Source organism: Protopterus annectens, chromosome 7.part0 (assembly GCF_019279795.1).
Source record: "Protopterus annectens isolate FY-2018-M chromosome 7.part0, PAN1.0, whole genome shotgun sequence".
Classification (NCBI taxonomy): domain Eukaryota; kingdom Metazoa; phylum Chordata; order Ceratodontiformes; family Protopteridae; genus Protopterus; species Protopterus annectens.
Genome location: NC_056739.1, coordinates 34,908,750 through 34,924,266, shown reverse-complemented (window position 1 = coordinate 34,924,266; position 15,517 = coordinate 34,908,750). Strand labels below are relative to the sequence as shown.

At 42.7% G+C, this 15,517-nt stretch overlaps 1 protein-coding gene across 3 annotated transcripts in view; it reads right to left on the bottom strand.

Annotated features, from left to right (window-relative positions):
- The window catches only part of PSRC1 (proline and serine rich coiled-coil 1), a 909,216-nt gene that overhangs the window by 819,928 nt on the left and 73,771 nt on the right, over positions 1–15,517 (bottom strand). For all 3 annotated transcript variants that reach the window (XM_044076468.1, XM_044076466.1, XM_044076467.1), the window contains exon 2: positions 465–518. In XM_044076468.1, coding sequence (XP_043932403.1) covers positions 465–486 — 22 coding nt within the window. In that variant the 5' untranslated portion in view covers positions 487–518. The remainder of the gene's footprint in view (positions 1–464; positions 519–15,517) is intronic.

The window sequence follows — 15,517 nt, the reverse complement described above, 5'->3', positions numbered from 1 at the left end:
GGTTTTCCCAGCTATATAGCATACCAAAACAGCAGACTGCATCCAGAAGATATGGCTCCCAAATGTGAGCATTTTACTTGGACTCAAACAAGCTGCCTTGGTGGTTCAGTTATGGTGCACTATATGCACTCATGTGCAAGTGCACGCACATGCACACAAGCACGAGCACACACACTTGTCCATTTCCACTATTCTGACAGTGATTATGCTGTTCCTACATCTCATGAAAGCAGAGCATGCTAAAGAATAAATAAATTACTCCTGGTTACATCCAGCTGTGATCCACTTCATTGTCAGAACCAAAGGTGTAAGACAAATAAATAAATAAATAAATTACTCTTAGTACTCCTTGTTACATCCAGCTGTCGTCCACTTCATTACTCAGAACCAAAGGCGTAACAGAGTCAAGCCAACACAGACGGGTGCTTACACGTACGTACACCTCACCAGAGGGTCATACTTACCACCTTCAGCCGCCAAGTCCATTTTATGGTATATATCTTAGAACCACCAAATACCTGAAAAAGAAAAAAGAAAATAAAGCAGCGGCCAAACATAATGCCCCACAAACACAAAACTACTAATTCACCTAGTACAACTTCTCCAATGTACTTAAACAGAGCAGTGCTATGCAGCCATAGGGAATAACTCAAGAAAACTGGTATCATAATACTCTCTCCTGACAAAGTAAATGCACATCCAATTAAAGAGAATCCCAGTTTAAAAGGAAAGAAGAAGTCTGTACCCATATCATGGAGAGAGGTGGGCTGACAAGCCATGATTCTGGTAGATGGGGAGCAACTGAAAACAACAGGCACAGAAGAAGAAACAGAAAACCTCAACAAACAAAAATGTAGATTAAAGAAAAGTGCTTCATTTTTTCCTGGAATATGGTATGTGTGTATGTGTATGGTCCCTTGCATGAGACTGCACACAAATTCTAGCTCTCAAACTCTGTTTACTGAGGCATCCCATTCTAACATTCCAAGTACCAATACTTCCAAATAACACTGCAGTTCAAAAGATGTTAGCTGCCCTGTGGTCTCCGTTTACCAGGATACAAGTCATGAAAATGAAATGAAGACATGTTATTTGTCTTTTGTTGACTGGGTTAGTCCCACTAGACTAGTAACCTCTTTTTAGGGGAGACCTAAGGTGGTATTAATACTACTAGGGGAAAATTTAGCAAGGCATTGTGGAACTTCCCCTACTTGTCATTGTTATGTGTGGGAATCATTTTAGGGGAGCACTTCCTGTTTCTGTTCCAGGCACAGATAGGGCCAAGATCCTGAGAAAATGTTTAAAAAAAAAACAGTATGATGAAAATGAGTCAGCAAATGATGGATGTATAATTACAAGTCTAGTCGGGAGGGTTGTGGGGGTGATGTACTTAAAGAAATGGTGGTGCAGAGTAAGCCAGAAAATGAAGGGGATGTTTCCTGGAAGGACATTATGGACTAAATACAAAAGGAGGATGCAGAGACAATCCCGAAGAATAGAGGTGAGAAGGAAAAGAAAAGATGGTGACAAGGTAAAATAAGGCAGAAGGGGAGTAACAGAAAAGACTACAGAAGAAAATGAAAAACGGAAATATGTGTAAGGTTTCAGAGCAAAGAAGACAAAGAAATGGACAGGTATGAAGTGTGGGACAGTTTAATAGCTCATTTGGGTGTAAAAGCACATCAGGTTACAGCATTTATTCTTATTAACAGAGACATTTTGTGACATTATATTTGAGACAGTTTTTGAACTGAAAATTTTCTTGAAGAATATAAAAAAAGAAAGACTGTAACCCATGGAATCTTTATGTGATAAAAGCATTTAACAGGGAAACAAAAAAGAAAATGTGTGTACAGTTTTGAAAAGAGGTAATAAGAGAGGCTATGAAAGGACATTTGAAAGCGTTTTGTAAAGACGTATTGGACAATGCAAAGATTTATGACAAAAGGGGGGTTATAGACTGCTGGCTGACATTGTAATATTACGTAAAACAGAGAAATAGATGTACCAAGTATGATAAATGTGGAGCGGAACAGGGGTGTTGTAAAATACTGAAGACAATTTGTTAAGTAACCATGACAAAAGAAAATGCTATATTTGTGGGGAAATGAGACATGATGCAACAAATGTGAATTGGAATGTAACTAGACACTTATGAATGGGTTGCAAAATTAATATAACAATAAGGAAAATGAACAGAGAGGAAATTTTAGAAGTAGTAGAAACAGAAGAAAAATGAGATGAAACAAAAAGAATAAAGCTTCCCACTGAACTTATATCTCTTTCATCATTAACACTCTTTAAAAAAACAACTAAAAACTCTACTAAAAACACAATGGCTATGTCCTTGTACTAACCCCCCACCTTATCCGTACTCAAAAGGACCTCCTCCTTCACCCACACCATTGCAGCATTAGCATTTTTTCCCTGCTTCCCTCCCTCACATCCTATTTCCCAGCATGCATCACTGAGTATTTCTCCTCACTACACTACCTTCTCAGTGTACACATATCTTTCCACCCTGCACTTTTACTTTTCTTTCATTATGATTAAGTTTTCTTCCTCTTATACGTATCCTCCCTAATTTCTCCTACTTCCCTGTATTATACACATTTTATAACCCTTTTATATCTTTTGAAAAGCACATCCTACCCACCGTACTAACGTTGAAGCTCTCTTTCCCTTGGTAATAATCACTGTATTTTTACCCTTTTCAGCTCATTTCTCAATTTCTGTATCTTCTTTATTTCTGTATAACTGAAGTTGATGAAATAATTCTGCAAGCATATTCACCTTAGCTACATTACATAATGTATTTATCTTGTTTTGGCACTAGCCTGATGATAACTAGTTTAAAGAGGAGCTTTTCTTCCCAGGCCTCTACTGAAAATGGACATGTATCCAGCTAGACTAGCCCGGTCAACAAATGTAAAATAAAATAAATAAAGATGATATATAAGAAAGTTCTGAAATAAGTAATGAAGAAAAACTGGGAGGTAATAAATGGGGAGAAAAAAACAAAGAATTCCATTGGTAAAAGGGTAAAAAATACAGAAGGAGGAAATTTAAACGGATAGGTACGAAAGAAAAAAGGAAGGAGCTGGATAAAAAAGATTACATAGAGATACAATTGGATACTGGTGTTGGACTCAGACTCAAAGTGCAATATTTGATTCCCAGTTGGGGAAAAGCTAGCCTAGTAACTAGCTACGAACTTATGAAACACTAAGGAAAATGAATAACTGAGAGTGCTTTCTGTAAATGTGAATAGTTTTAACTCATTCACTAATTTTCATATCTCTGGAACCATAGGGGTTATGAAAGAAGTATACATGGCAATGGTACTATTCTTTAGGTTCCAAGTCTTAAACCAAATTTTATAGGTCACGATTTACCCAGCAACTATTACATGTGTGATATTTTGTAAACAACTTATATCTCAGCAACCACTGAAGCTGCACACATACTGTCACTAACATTTTATTCATGTAGCCGAGAGCTTTCATACAAGGATTTCTGTCTCTTACTTAGTTGTTGAGATATTTAGAAAAATGTGAAAATTATATCTATATAAATTAATATCATAAACCAAACAGTTAATGTCTGTCTAATTACCTACACTAGACAGAGGTCAAATATTAATGTAGTTGAATTTGCCATTGTGTAACCTTAACAATGAAACCTTGCACATAGCTTGGTTTTGGAATTAATGATGCAAATACGAACGAACAAGCAATATTTGACACCTAGAGGCGTCAGTAGGAGTTAACTGCAGATGCACCTGGAGGCGTCACTCAGATATAATGAGTTTAAGAATACAGTAAGGAGAATAGGAATTTTGGAGTGGTGTAATACATGTGACGTAGATGTAATTATATTAGAAGACACAAGACTTAACAAATGAAGAAAGATTATAAACTGAGAAATTATGGGGAACAAAGATAATCTGGAATGTGAGAAATGAGAGATGTTCTGGGATAGCCGTATTCTGTAGAAATACAGTAAAGATAGATGTAATTTTAGCAAAAAACTGCAGGATTAACCATTGTATATCTAAACTGGAAATAAGTATATACTGAATTCTAACATTATGTACGCACACTAACTGCAAAGAAAGGGAAAGCTTATTGAGTTTAGACTATGTAGAGATAAATAGTGAATATTATAACAGGAGACTAACTGTGATTTCAGAGGCAAAGGTATAAAGAAAGGAAATGAGACAAGAAAAATGTTAGAAGTTATAAGATGTGGTTAAACTGAAATTTATGGGACAAAAATTAATAGACTTATAAAAGCGGCATGTATAGAAGTGAAATAGATTATTTTATATTATACCATGACCCCCCCATTAATATTCCAAAACGTGCACGCTGATTGGCCAGCGTGCACGTTGTAAATCGACTTATACTAACGGAAAAAGGTCCGGTCGCTCGGACTTTTTCCATTAGTATAAGTCTCTTTTAAAACACTGTCTTGCTATGTTAAAAGAGTTTAACATAGCGACACAGGTTTAAAAAAAGCAACGGAGATCTCAGTTGCTTTTTTTAAAGCTGTCTCGCTATGTTAAACTCCTTTAACATAGCGACACAGTGTGTAAAAAGCAACGGAGATCTTGCTTTCTCCATTGCTTTTTTTTTAAAACCTGTCTCGCTATGTTAAATGGGTTTAACATAGCGAGACAGCTTTAAAATAAGCAACAGAGATCTCCGTTGCTTATTTTAAAGCTGTCTCGATATGTTAAACCCATTTAACATAGCGAGACAGGTTTAAAAAAAAAAAAAAGCAACGGAGAAAGAAAGATCTCTGTTGCTTTTTACTGTTTTGCTATGTTAAATGAGTTTAACATAGCAAGACAGCTTTAAAATAAGCAACGGACATCTCCGTTGCTTATTTTAAAGCTGTGTCGCTATGTTAAACCCATTTAACATAGCGAAACAGTAAAAAGCTACGGAGATCTTGCCTTCTCCGTTGCTTTTGGCCGCAGCTCTGATGTACTGCGTAGGCATGCACAGTACATCAGAACTGCCGCGGATACCAGAAAGCTGTGGAAGGGCAGCAAAGAGGCATTATACAATGCCATTATTTAAGAAAAGTAATTTCTTTTCTTAAATAATGTCATAGTATAATAGCAATAACGCCTGGTGTGGTAATGGATTTACCCACGCTTGTTTTTGTTTGGTCCCTCGGGACCAAACCACGCCAACCGTGGGTAAATCCCGCATTACCCACACCCAGGCGTGGGTTATTGCTATAGTATTGTAAGGTTTAGTTATAGAAGTAGGGGAGGTAGTTGAAACAGGATTTTCTGACCATCTTTCAAAATGGCTAGAGATAAAAGAAAACAAGCAATATATAAAACAGGCAAAGGAATAAAAAGGATAAAGAGGACAGCATGGAATGAAGAAGGAAAAGGATTACTAATACAGTTACGGAAAGATTATATTGCTCTGAATGGTGGATGATATTCAAGGAAAAATATAAAAAGTGTTTTTTTACAATGGCAATATAATGTGAGAAAAGTAGAGAAAGAAAAAGATGAAAGAATATGTAACTATGCATTGGAAGATTTAGAACATGAAATGATAGAAAGAACTTTGACACAGAAAAAGAAATATGTGAGAGAAATGAAGAAAGATACTAGAGTTATACAAGCAAAGATATTTTTTACAAGAAACAGAGAAGAATCATCAACTTACTTAAGCAGAGTAGTAAAGACGATGGCAGTGTAATGACAGACATATAAAATGTAAAAGGATAAAAAGAACTCAGGAAAAACTTCTGAATAATGCAGCACAATACGTTACAAGAAACATTTACAGAAAAAATAAAGGTAGTGAAAACCCATGGAGAATAAGAAGAGAGAGATTTCTGTAGGTGAGCTAGATAAAGGCCGAGATGGAATAGGGTGTGAAATGTATAAAATGGCAAACCTATTTTTAAAGAGTTTGAATGAATGGTTAAATGAAGGATTTATGTATAAATAATAATGTACTGGAATATTTAAATTCATATGGGAGGAGGAAGACGGAAGAGAATTAAAAAAACTGTAGACCAACAGTATTGAATAAATAAGCAATAACGCCTGACGGGGTGTGCGTTAATGTGTGATTAATGCCCACCCGATGCCACAGGCTGAGGGCCTCTACACCCCCAACACATAATGTCAGGCATTATTGCACTTAGAGAATGGGCTCTCTGTAAAAATTGTTGTGGTTTACTTATTTATATATATTTTTATTGCTATGTCATTATTTTTATATATTTTTGATGTAAAACAGTTCCTCTGCCTAATGTTTGAAAGTTGCTGTAGTATAAGTAAATGGTATTAGAGGAAGCATTTTGCATACAAAATATATAATTTAAAAAAATATTAGATATATTTGTTTTCTTTTTTGGTCCCTTACTGCTAAACTGGTTTCTTGCCAGCCAAGGGGGACTGAAGTCACTAAATAACAACACACATTTGACTTTCAGACTTTATTTCCTTAAAAAAAATCATGTTAACACAAATGCCGTTAATTAACTTACATTTTAAATGTTTTTTTTTTAAGTATGACATTTAAAATCTGTTCCTATTTTTGAGCCTTTCCCCCCTTTATTTTAGGCTTTACCCAGATTTCTTGAGCTAAAAGGTTGAGGGCACGCAAACCTGTTATCTGCTGCTGCCATTGTTCTGTAGATCTCACCGTTTCTCCCTCTCTCAGACAGACCCCCCCCCACACACACACACACACGCACTTCAGAAAATGCATGCTAACACAAGTCCTATTATTAAAGCAACCTTATTTATTTATTTTTTTTAACAGCAATACATTCCTAGGACGAAACAAGGCAGATAAACCATGTAAATACTTTACTGGTAACACTTTCGCACCAGCTCAAAAGTGCTTCATCAGACCATTTAAAAACCACAGTACTGTGCTTAAATAATCACACATCATCCATTGATCCAATTAACATAAAAACATCATGAATAAGTAAGTTCATTATAAATAAATACAGACAGCGACACAAAGTACATCATGGCAAAGTCAAAATGTTCAAGAAATACATATAAAAAATGCAGTTTTAATAAAATAATGTATATAGGTTCATAGGTAGGTACTAAGCTATTGGCCCTAGGGCCTATATAAGCCTTGCCAAACCGTACCCTGGCTTTTGCCACCCACGAAAATTATTTTCCTGTGCCCCTATCAAGCAGAGTGACAGAAGTGATCCCCAGGGTGCATTTCCTATCTCCCATCCAATCATCAAGATTTTTCTTGAAGAGTGCTAATGAGGAGCTTTGTTTGATATAGATAGGTAGTTTGTTCCAGAGTATGGGAAGTCTCGGAGACAGGAATCTATCCCTCCAGCATGTTCAGTTTACTGTGGTGACAAGGTATAGGTCCCTAGAGCTTGTAGCTCGGAGGGATTGGGATTTCTTTACGTGGAGCATGTCCAACAGCTCTGGGTTTGACATAGCTTTGTATGTTAGGCAGAGATCGCCTCTGAGTAGGCGATATGCGACAGAGTAAAGCTGGAGTTTTTTGAGACTGTCTGCGTAGGGCATCTGTTAGGCTGGTAATCTTCTTTGTGAGGTATTTCTGTGTCCTTTCCATTTGTTGTAGATGTCATGTGAGATACATACCAAAAGGGGCGTTGTACTCTGGGTCTAATGAGGGATGACTAGGGGGAACAATGACCTCTTTTTTTCCTGGATGAGTAACCTTTTGTGATGAGGTGTGCCACGTAGAAGGATTTCCTGACTACTGTGGCAATGTGATTATCAAAGGAGAGACTACTGTCCACCTGAGTCCCATGGTCTCTTATCACACTTCGGTGTTAAGCAGACTTATATAAAACCTAATTCTGAGTGGCCGTGCCTGTAAATAAGGCTTAAGAGGAACATTTGCATTTAATCCAGGGGGCATATCTGCATGTAATCTTATAATCCATTTTGCCTCAAAGTGTTCCAAAAAAATTATTAAAATTCACACAAGCTTGGATTCATGTTTAAAGTGCCAATTACCATAAAGCCAAAACAATGATCACCACCCTTTTCAATAGCATACTTGGCTAAGGCACTTCTTTCAGCGCTTATTCCTAATGACATCCAAATGCTCCCTTATATGCTCACATAGTGAGCGTACACAGTCTTGCCAACATAAAAAGTGCAATTATTACACACAGCAAGACAGACCACATACAAAATGTTACAATTAGCAGAAATATTAAACTACATGTTTTATCTGCCTTGTTTCGTCCTGTATACTTTGCCTTTGGGGTTTTATTCCATGTCATAGCATGTTTATCCACAAACAGTAAGATAGACCACATACAAAATGTTACAATTAGCAGAAATATTAAACTACATGTTTTATCTGCCTTGTTTCATCCTGTACACTTTGTCTTTGGGGTTTTATTACGTGTCATAGCATGTTTATCCACACACAGTAAGATAGACGACATACAAAATGTTACAATTAGCAGAAATATTAAACATGTTTTATCTGCCTTGTTTCATCCTGTATACTTTGTCTTTGGGGTTTTATTCCGTGTCATAGCATGTTTATCCACACACAGTAAGATAGACCACATACAAAATGTTACAATTAGCAGAAATATTAAACTACATGTTTTATCTGCCTTGTTTCGTCCTGTATACTTTGTCTTTGGGGTTTTATTCCGTGTCATAACATGTTTATCCACACACAGTAAGATAGACGACATACAAAATGTTACAATTAGCAGAAATATTAAAATAGAAGTTATGTACTCACCATAATGCTCCATCTGAGTAGAAACTTCATTTGTCTGCAACCTGTGGGTGTCGGATCCGACCTTGGATCCGATCCGGCAGCTTTCCAAGCTCCAAGATCCGAGCTCCTAGCTCCTCCCCCTACCCATAATCCCCTAGCACCAACCACATTACCTCAGATCGTTTTTTTTGCCTCACCAACTCGATACAGAAACCAACTCCAAATGATCAGAAAAAAATTCCCCGAGGTTCGGGGGATGACAGGGGGGGTCGGTTGCAGACAAATGAAGTATCTACTCAGATGGAACGTTATGGTGAGTACATAACTTCTATATCTGAAGTAGTTACTTCATTTGATCTGCAAACTGTGGGACAGAGTCCCCAGCTAACCTACAAGAACCTGGGTGGTCCTTACGGAAGGATATTCCGAAGCACCGCGGAGCCAAAAGAAGCCCTACTCCTGGAAATGATATCCAGTTTGTAATGAGAAATGAAGGTATGAGATGAGGACCAGGTAGCTGCTGAACAAATATCGTCTACTGGAACCCTAGACCAAAGGGCTGTTGAGGTAGCTACAGATCTTGTGGAATGAGCACGGACGCCAACTGGAGCTGGCTTCCCAGATGAGGTGTATCCCAGCATAATGCACCGACAGATCCAATGTGCTACAGTCACTTTAGCAATTGCCTTGCCCATGGCTGATTTTGGATAAGAAACAAACAACTGGTCCGACTTGCGAAACTCTCTAGTCCTGTGCAAGTAAAAACGCAGTTGTCTGTGTACATCCGATTTGTGCAACGTATATTCTCCTTTGTTGTGAAAATTTGGGAAAAATACAGGAAGATTTATTGATTGATTAATGTTTGATTCTGTAGCCACCTTAGGCAAGAAAGACGGGTTAGTCCTGAGGGACACTATCTTTGTGAAAAGTAAGGTACGGAGGTTTGATACAGAGAGCTTGTAATTCTGAAACTCTCTTGGCTGAAGTAATAGCCACTAAGAAAGCGGTTTTCCAAGACAAGAACTTTAACGGAATCGAGGCCGCAGGCTCAAAAGGTGGTCTCGTTAAGGCTTGTAAGACCAGAGTGAGATCCCACGGGGGAACCACAGTCTTGACAGGTGGTTTCAAAAGAAAATCGCCTCTTAAAAAGGTTTTGCACAACTTAGTAGATGCTAAGGAGCCTATACCGTCCCCCACGTGAAAATGGGAGATGGTCGCCAACTGCACTTTGACTGTGGAGGCACTTGCTCCCTGTCTAAAAAGCAGGGAAAGGAAGTCCAGAATAGTCGGAATAGGGACAGTAAAGGGGTCCAATTCTTTATCTTTGGCCCCGATGGAAAAACGTTTCCATTTACTGTTGTAAAGTTTCCTGGTAGATGGTTTATGAGCCACCACCAGAATGGCCTTAACGGGGGATGAGATACCGGGAGTCCTAGCCATTAATGGAACTGGATCAACCAAGCAGCAAGTTTGAGATTGACCAGGTTTGGGGTATGGCATCTCGCTGGGTGTGAGATTAGGTCTGGACTGGGATCCAGAATCCATGGGGGAGCCACACTGTGAGACCGCAGAAAGTGGAACCAGATCTGTCAAGGCCAGAATGGGGCTATGAGGATAACTCTGCTCCCCAACAGACAGGCTTTCTGGATGAATTTCATCATAAGTGGGAGGGGGGGATAAGCATAAAGGAGTCCGGGAGGCCAAGCATGGACTAGAGCCGTCTCTGGGGGTCTTCCCTCTGGGGGGGAACTATCGCAAAGTACTCGCTGCATTTTGTGTTTAAAGGAGAAGCGAAAAGGTCGCAGCGAGGCTGACCCCATTTGTGGAAGATCTGCTTCGCAACAGATGGATTCAGAGACCACTCGTATGGAGTGAAGAACACTTGACTTAGCTTGTCCGCTAATATGTTGGACAGCCCCGGAATGTGCGTTGCTATCAGAAAGCGGTTGGTGGAAATCGCCCATTCCCACACTCTCACGGCTTCTCGACACAGGGGATAAGATCTGGTCCCTCCTTGTTTGTTTATATACCAGACTACTGACATGTTGTCCATCTGGATTGCAATAGTCCATATGGGAAGAAGGTCGTGGAGAGCTTGCAACGCCAAAAGCACCGCCCTCATCTCTAGGACGTTGATATGTAATGCAGTCTCTAGGGGGGTCCACGTGCCTTGAACGGATCTGCCTGAACAATGCCCCCCCCACCCGAGGCAAGAAGCATCCGTGGTCAACGTGGCTTTGGCCGGAGGAATCACAAAGGGTCTCCCTTCTCCAAGTTCCTGCACCTGTAACCACCACAGAAGGGAGTCCCTGCACACCCTGCTCAGGGGGATTGGCATGCATAATGGGTGGATCGACAGGGACCATTGGACTTGAAGGGTCCATTGTAATATGCGCATTCGCAGACGAGCATGAAGAGAGAGACCGGTCGCTGCTGACATAGACCCCAGTGCCCTCAGGACTAACTCCGCTGGAGGAGCAGGGCTCCGAAGAAGGGCTAACACCTGGAATGACAAGTTGTTCAGCCTGACTGACGTTAGAACAACTTTGGAGATTTGTGTATCTAACCTGGCCCCTATGAATTCTAGGGCTTGAGTGGGGCACAGGCAGGATTTCTGTTCGTTTACTGAGATGCCTAGGTTGTGGGCCAGAGACAGAGCATAATCTCTCGCCGCACAGAGCTGATGCCTGTTGGTCGTGGTGAGGAGCCAGTCGTCTAGGTAAGGGAAGACCTGAATGCCCTGGAGTCTCAGGTGGGCTGCAACCACTGCCATGACCTTGGTGAACACTCTGGGGGCTGAGGTGAGGCCGAATGGAAGAACCCTGAATTAATAATGACAGGCTCCGAGCCAGAAGCGGAGAAACCTCCTGGATCGTTTGTCCATTAATATGTGGTAATACGCATCCTTGAGGTCTAGCGAGCACATCCAGTCATTCTCCCGCAGCAGGGGGAGAATTGATTGGAGAGTGACCATCCGGAACTTTTCCTTGGGTATGAACAGGTTCAGGGCGGAAAGGTCTAAGATGGGTCTGAGGTCCCCCGTTTTCTTTGGCACCAAAAAGAACCTGGAGTAATAACCCAATCCGGACTGGTCTGGGGGGACGGGCTGGATGGCTCTTTTTCTTAGCAGCTTTGAAATCTCCAAAGCTGCTGCCTCCCTCTGATCGGGTGGGACATCGGGGAGGCGTCTGGGTTTGGGGGGAAGGTTTATGAATGGAATGGAGTAACCTCTGGATATGATCCGGAGCACCCATCGATCTGTTGTAAGGCACTCTCAGTTCGACAGGTGCTCCGACAATCGCCCCCCGACTGCCTCCAGAGAGGGACAGTCGGGCAAGCCCTCACGGCTGTTGCGCGGGTCTGTCCGAGAAAGGTTCTCTAGACCCAAAATTACGCGGCCCCCCTCTGCCTCTGGGCCGGCGTCCACCTTGTCCTCCTCTGCCTCTGGAGGACGAGTGGTCCGCAGCAGGATGGGATTGCTGAGACTTACGGAACCACAGCTTCTTTTGTCCCCTCTGATTCCTGGAGAAGGATCTTTGGGGATTAGAGAAGCGGACTCCGACGGCAGACAGCGTTTCCCCGTCCTTTTTGCTTTGGACCAGCATGTCGCGAACAGTTTTGCCAAACAAGGCATAACCGTCAAAAGGGGCGTTCGCGAAGGACGCCTTGAAGGGGTCCGTGAAGTCGCACAGACGAAGTCGCACAGACGAAGCCAGGAGAGACGTCGCAAGACAACCCCGGCTCCGCTAGCTCTAGCAGCTCCCTCCGTTGCATGGGAGAGAAGCCGCATAGATGTATTGGAGATGGATTTTAGAGTGGCCATTCGAGTCTCAAAAACCTTTTTGTCTGGGACCGACATGGACTCTGGGGGGGGCTGCAGCGGACCGACATGGACTCTGGGGGGGCTGCAGCGTATTCTTTAATCAAGTCTCGCTGTAGCCTAATGGTATGTGCCATATAGTTCAGCGCCCTTATGGAAAAGGTCGCTGAAGCAAACATCCGCTTCCCAATCCGGTCAAGCACTCGAGATTCCTTATCCGGCGGGTGAACCGAAGAACTCTCCTGCGCAAGTTCTTTCTTGGTGGCCGCCGCCACCAACATAGCATCAACAGGGGTTCCTTTGGCCCAAGACGGTCTATCTGTGGGTGGGCTAAGGACTTTATCGAGGCACCTTGGAATTGGCTCCATGGTGTCGGGCTCCTTCCAAGCCCTGGTGGTAATTAAGTCTACCAGGGAGTCGGCCGGAGGGGACACCCAGGAGGTAGATGGGCCTGCCTCAAAGGCCTCCAGGAACACGGACTCATCAAGGGAGGGCTTTTGGGCTGACCACCCCCCTCTAATACGCAACATTTCCATGATGTCTCCAAAGGAAACATCTTCAGGGGGTGACCTTGGGGAACCCTCCATATCATCTAAGTCCGTGTCTGTGGTAATGGACTCGGGGGGGGTCCAGGTGCCTCCTTTTGCACCGATGTTTCCGAGGGACCTCCTCGGTGGGACTGTCCGAAGAGGGCTCGTCCACGGGTTGTTGTTCCTCCACGGGAACTAGCTGGAGGGCTTGGGCAGGCTGTCCAGATGGATGGATGATGGAAGACAGACCCTCATACAGTGGAGGTATGGGTGGATCCGAAGCACGGGTCGGGGATCTGGAGGACCTCGACAGTACCCTCTCCACTACCTCAAAAGCCGAAGGAGAGCCACTCTCACCATCCTCTGAGAGCAATCTCCTCGGATCCGAGGAAGGGATCGGGGTCGGAGCCGATGCAGTCGGCGCAGAGGCAGAGGTGTGCTCCGACGCCAACAGCGCCGAAGACACAGCAACTCCCTCGGATCCGGCGCTCAGCCCTCGGCCCAGAGAGCTCGGGTCCGACAAGCTCGAAGGTATGGTCGGCGAAGAGACAACTGCTATCGGCGCCGACAATTCCCCCGGTCCGAAAGGGCCTGGATCCGATGACTCCGAGACCCGAAAACGAGTCGGAGAAGGAGTGATCGGGGCAAATATGGGGGCTGCACTTCCCCCCAGAGGGGAGGCAAGAGCATCCCCATCTGCATTTGGGTCTGTAAGAACCGACGCATCATCCGATCCATATCCGCTTCGGAGATGCTTCGGGTCGACCTAGATGAAGTAGTAGAGGCAGGCCGGGAGGGCCGCCTCGAAAATCTCGAGGGAGACCTATCCTCCTCCTCTGGCTCCGGCGAAAAACAGGGCGAACGGCGCCGAGAGGAGGGGGATCCGGAGACCCTCGAGGGAGATTTTAGTAGTTTTGCTGGCGGAGCTGAAGGATGAGATTCGGCCCGCCTTTTGTGGGACTTATGTCCATCCTTATCCTTGTGCCTCTTCTCTCTAAGGGAAGAGGCACTAGTTTCCCCAGAGCTCAAACCCGATGAGGGAGGTTGAGTCCCGGGTAGAGCTAAGGGGATAGACGGCACCGAAGCTGCTGAAGCAGCTGGAGCCAGAACGGGAGAGGAAGAAGAAGCGGACTCTTAGGGGAGCTTTCCCGCCAGGATCAGCTTGTTCTTCCTATCCCGGAGTGCCCGGGGGTTAAAGGCCACACAGATTTGGCAGGCCTCTGACAAATGGGCTGCCCCCAGGCACAAAACGCACTGAGTGTGGCCATCAGCTGGAGAAAGCTTGTGGCCACACTCAGTACATTTAGAGAGAATGGCCTTAGGCCCTTCTGACATCATTCACACACACACCCAAACACTAGGAGGGGGAGGGGAATGAAGATAAAACTAGTTATAAATTTAACAAAAGTGACCAAAAAAAAAACTAGCACAAGAACAGAAAAAGGGGAACTAACACACACACACGACAACTTTTGAGTGAAAAATTGGTTTACAAAACCAGCAAGGATCTCACCCACCCAGGAGCTCTTCACAAGGAAGTTTCTATAGCCGCGGCAAAAAACGATCTGAGGTAATGTGGTTGGTACTAGGGGATTATGGGTAGGGGGAGGAGCTAGGAGCTCGGATCTTGGAGCTTGGAAAGCTGCCGGATCGGATCCGACACCCACAGGTTGCAAGTAACTACTTCAGATCTACATGTTTTATCTGCCTTGTTTCGTCCTGTATACTTTGTCTTTGGGGGTTTATTCCGTGTCATAGCATGTTTATCCACACACAGTAAGATAGAACACATACAAAATGTTACAATTAGCAGAAATATTAAACTACATGTTTATCTGCCTTGTTTCGTCCTGTATACCTTGTCTTTGGGGTTTTATTCTGTGTCATAGCATGTTTATCCACACACAGTAAGATAGACCACATACAAAATGTTACAATTAGCAGAAATATTAAACTACATGTTTTATCTGCCTTGTTTCGTCCTGTATACGTTGTCTTTGGGGTTTTATTCCGTGTCATAGCATGTTTATCCACACACAGTAAGATAGACCACATACAAAATGTTACAATTAGCAGAAATATTAAACTACATGTTTTATCTGCCTTGTTTATCCTGTATCGTTGTCTTTGGGGTTTTATTCCGTGTCATAGCATGTTTATCCACACACAGTAAGATAGACCACATACAAAATGTTACAATTAGCAGAAATATTAAAGTACATGTTTTATCTGCCTTGTTTCGTCCTGTATACTTTGGGGTTTTATTCAGTGTCATAGCATGTTTATCCATTAGGTTACCATTTTCTTTGTTTTGTATTTTTAGGAATATGCTCCTGTTTTGAGCCTTTGTTCCCCCTTTATTTTAGGTTTTATCCGGTTAACTTGATCTAAGAGGCGAGAGGTACTTCAACCTCCTGAATGCTGCT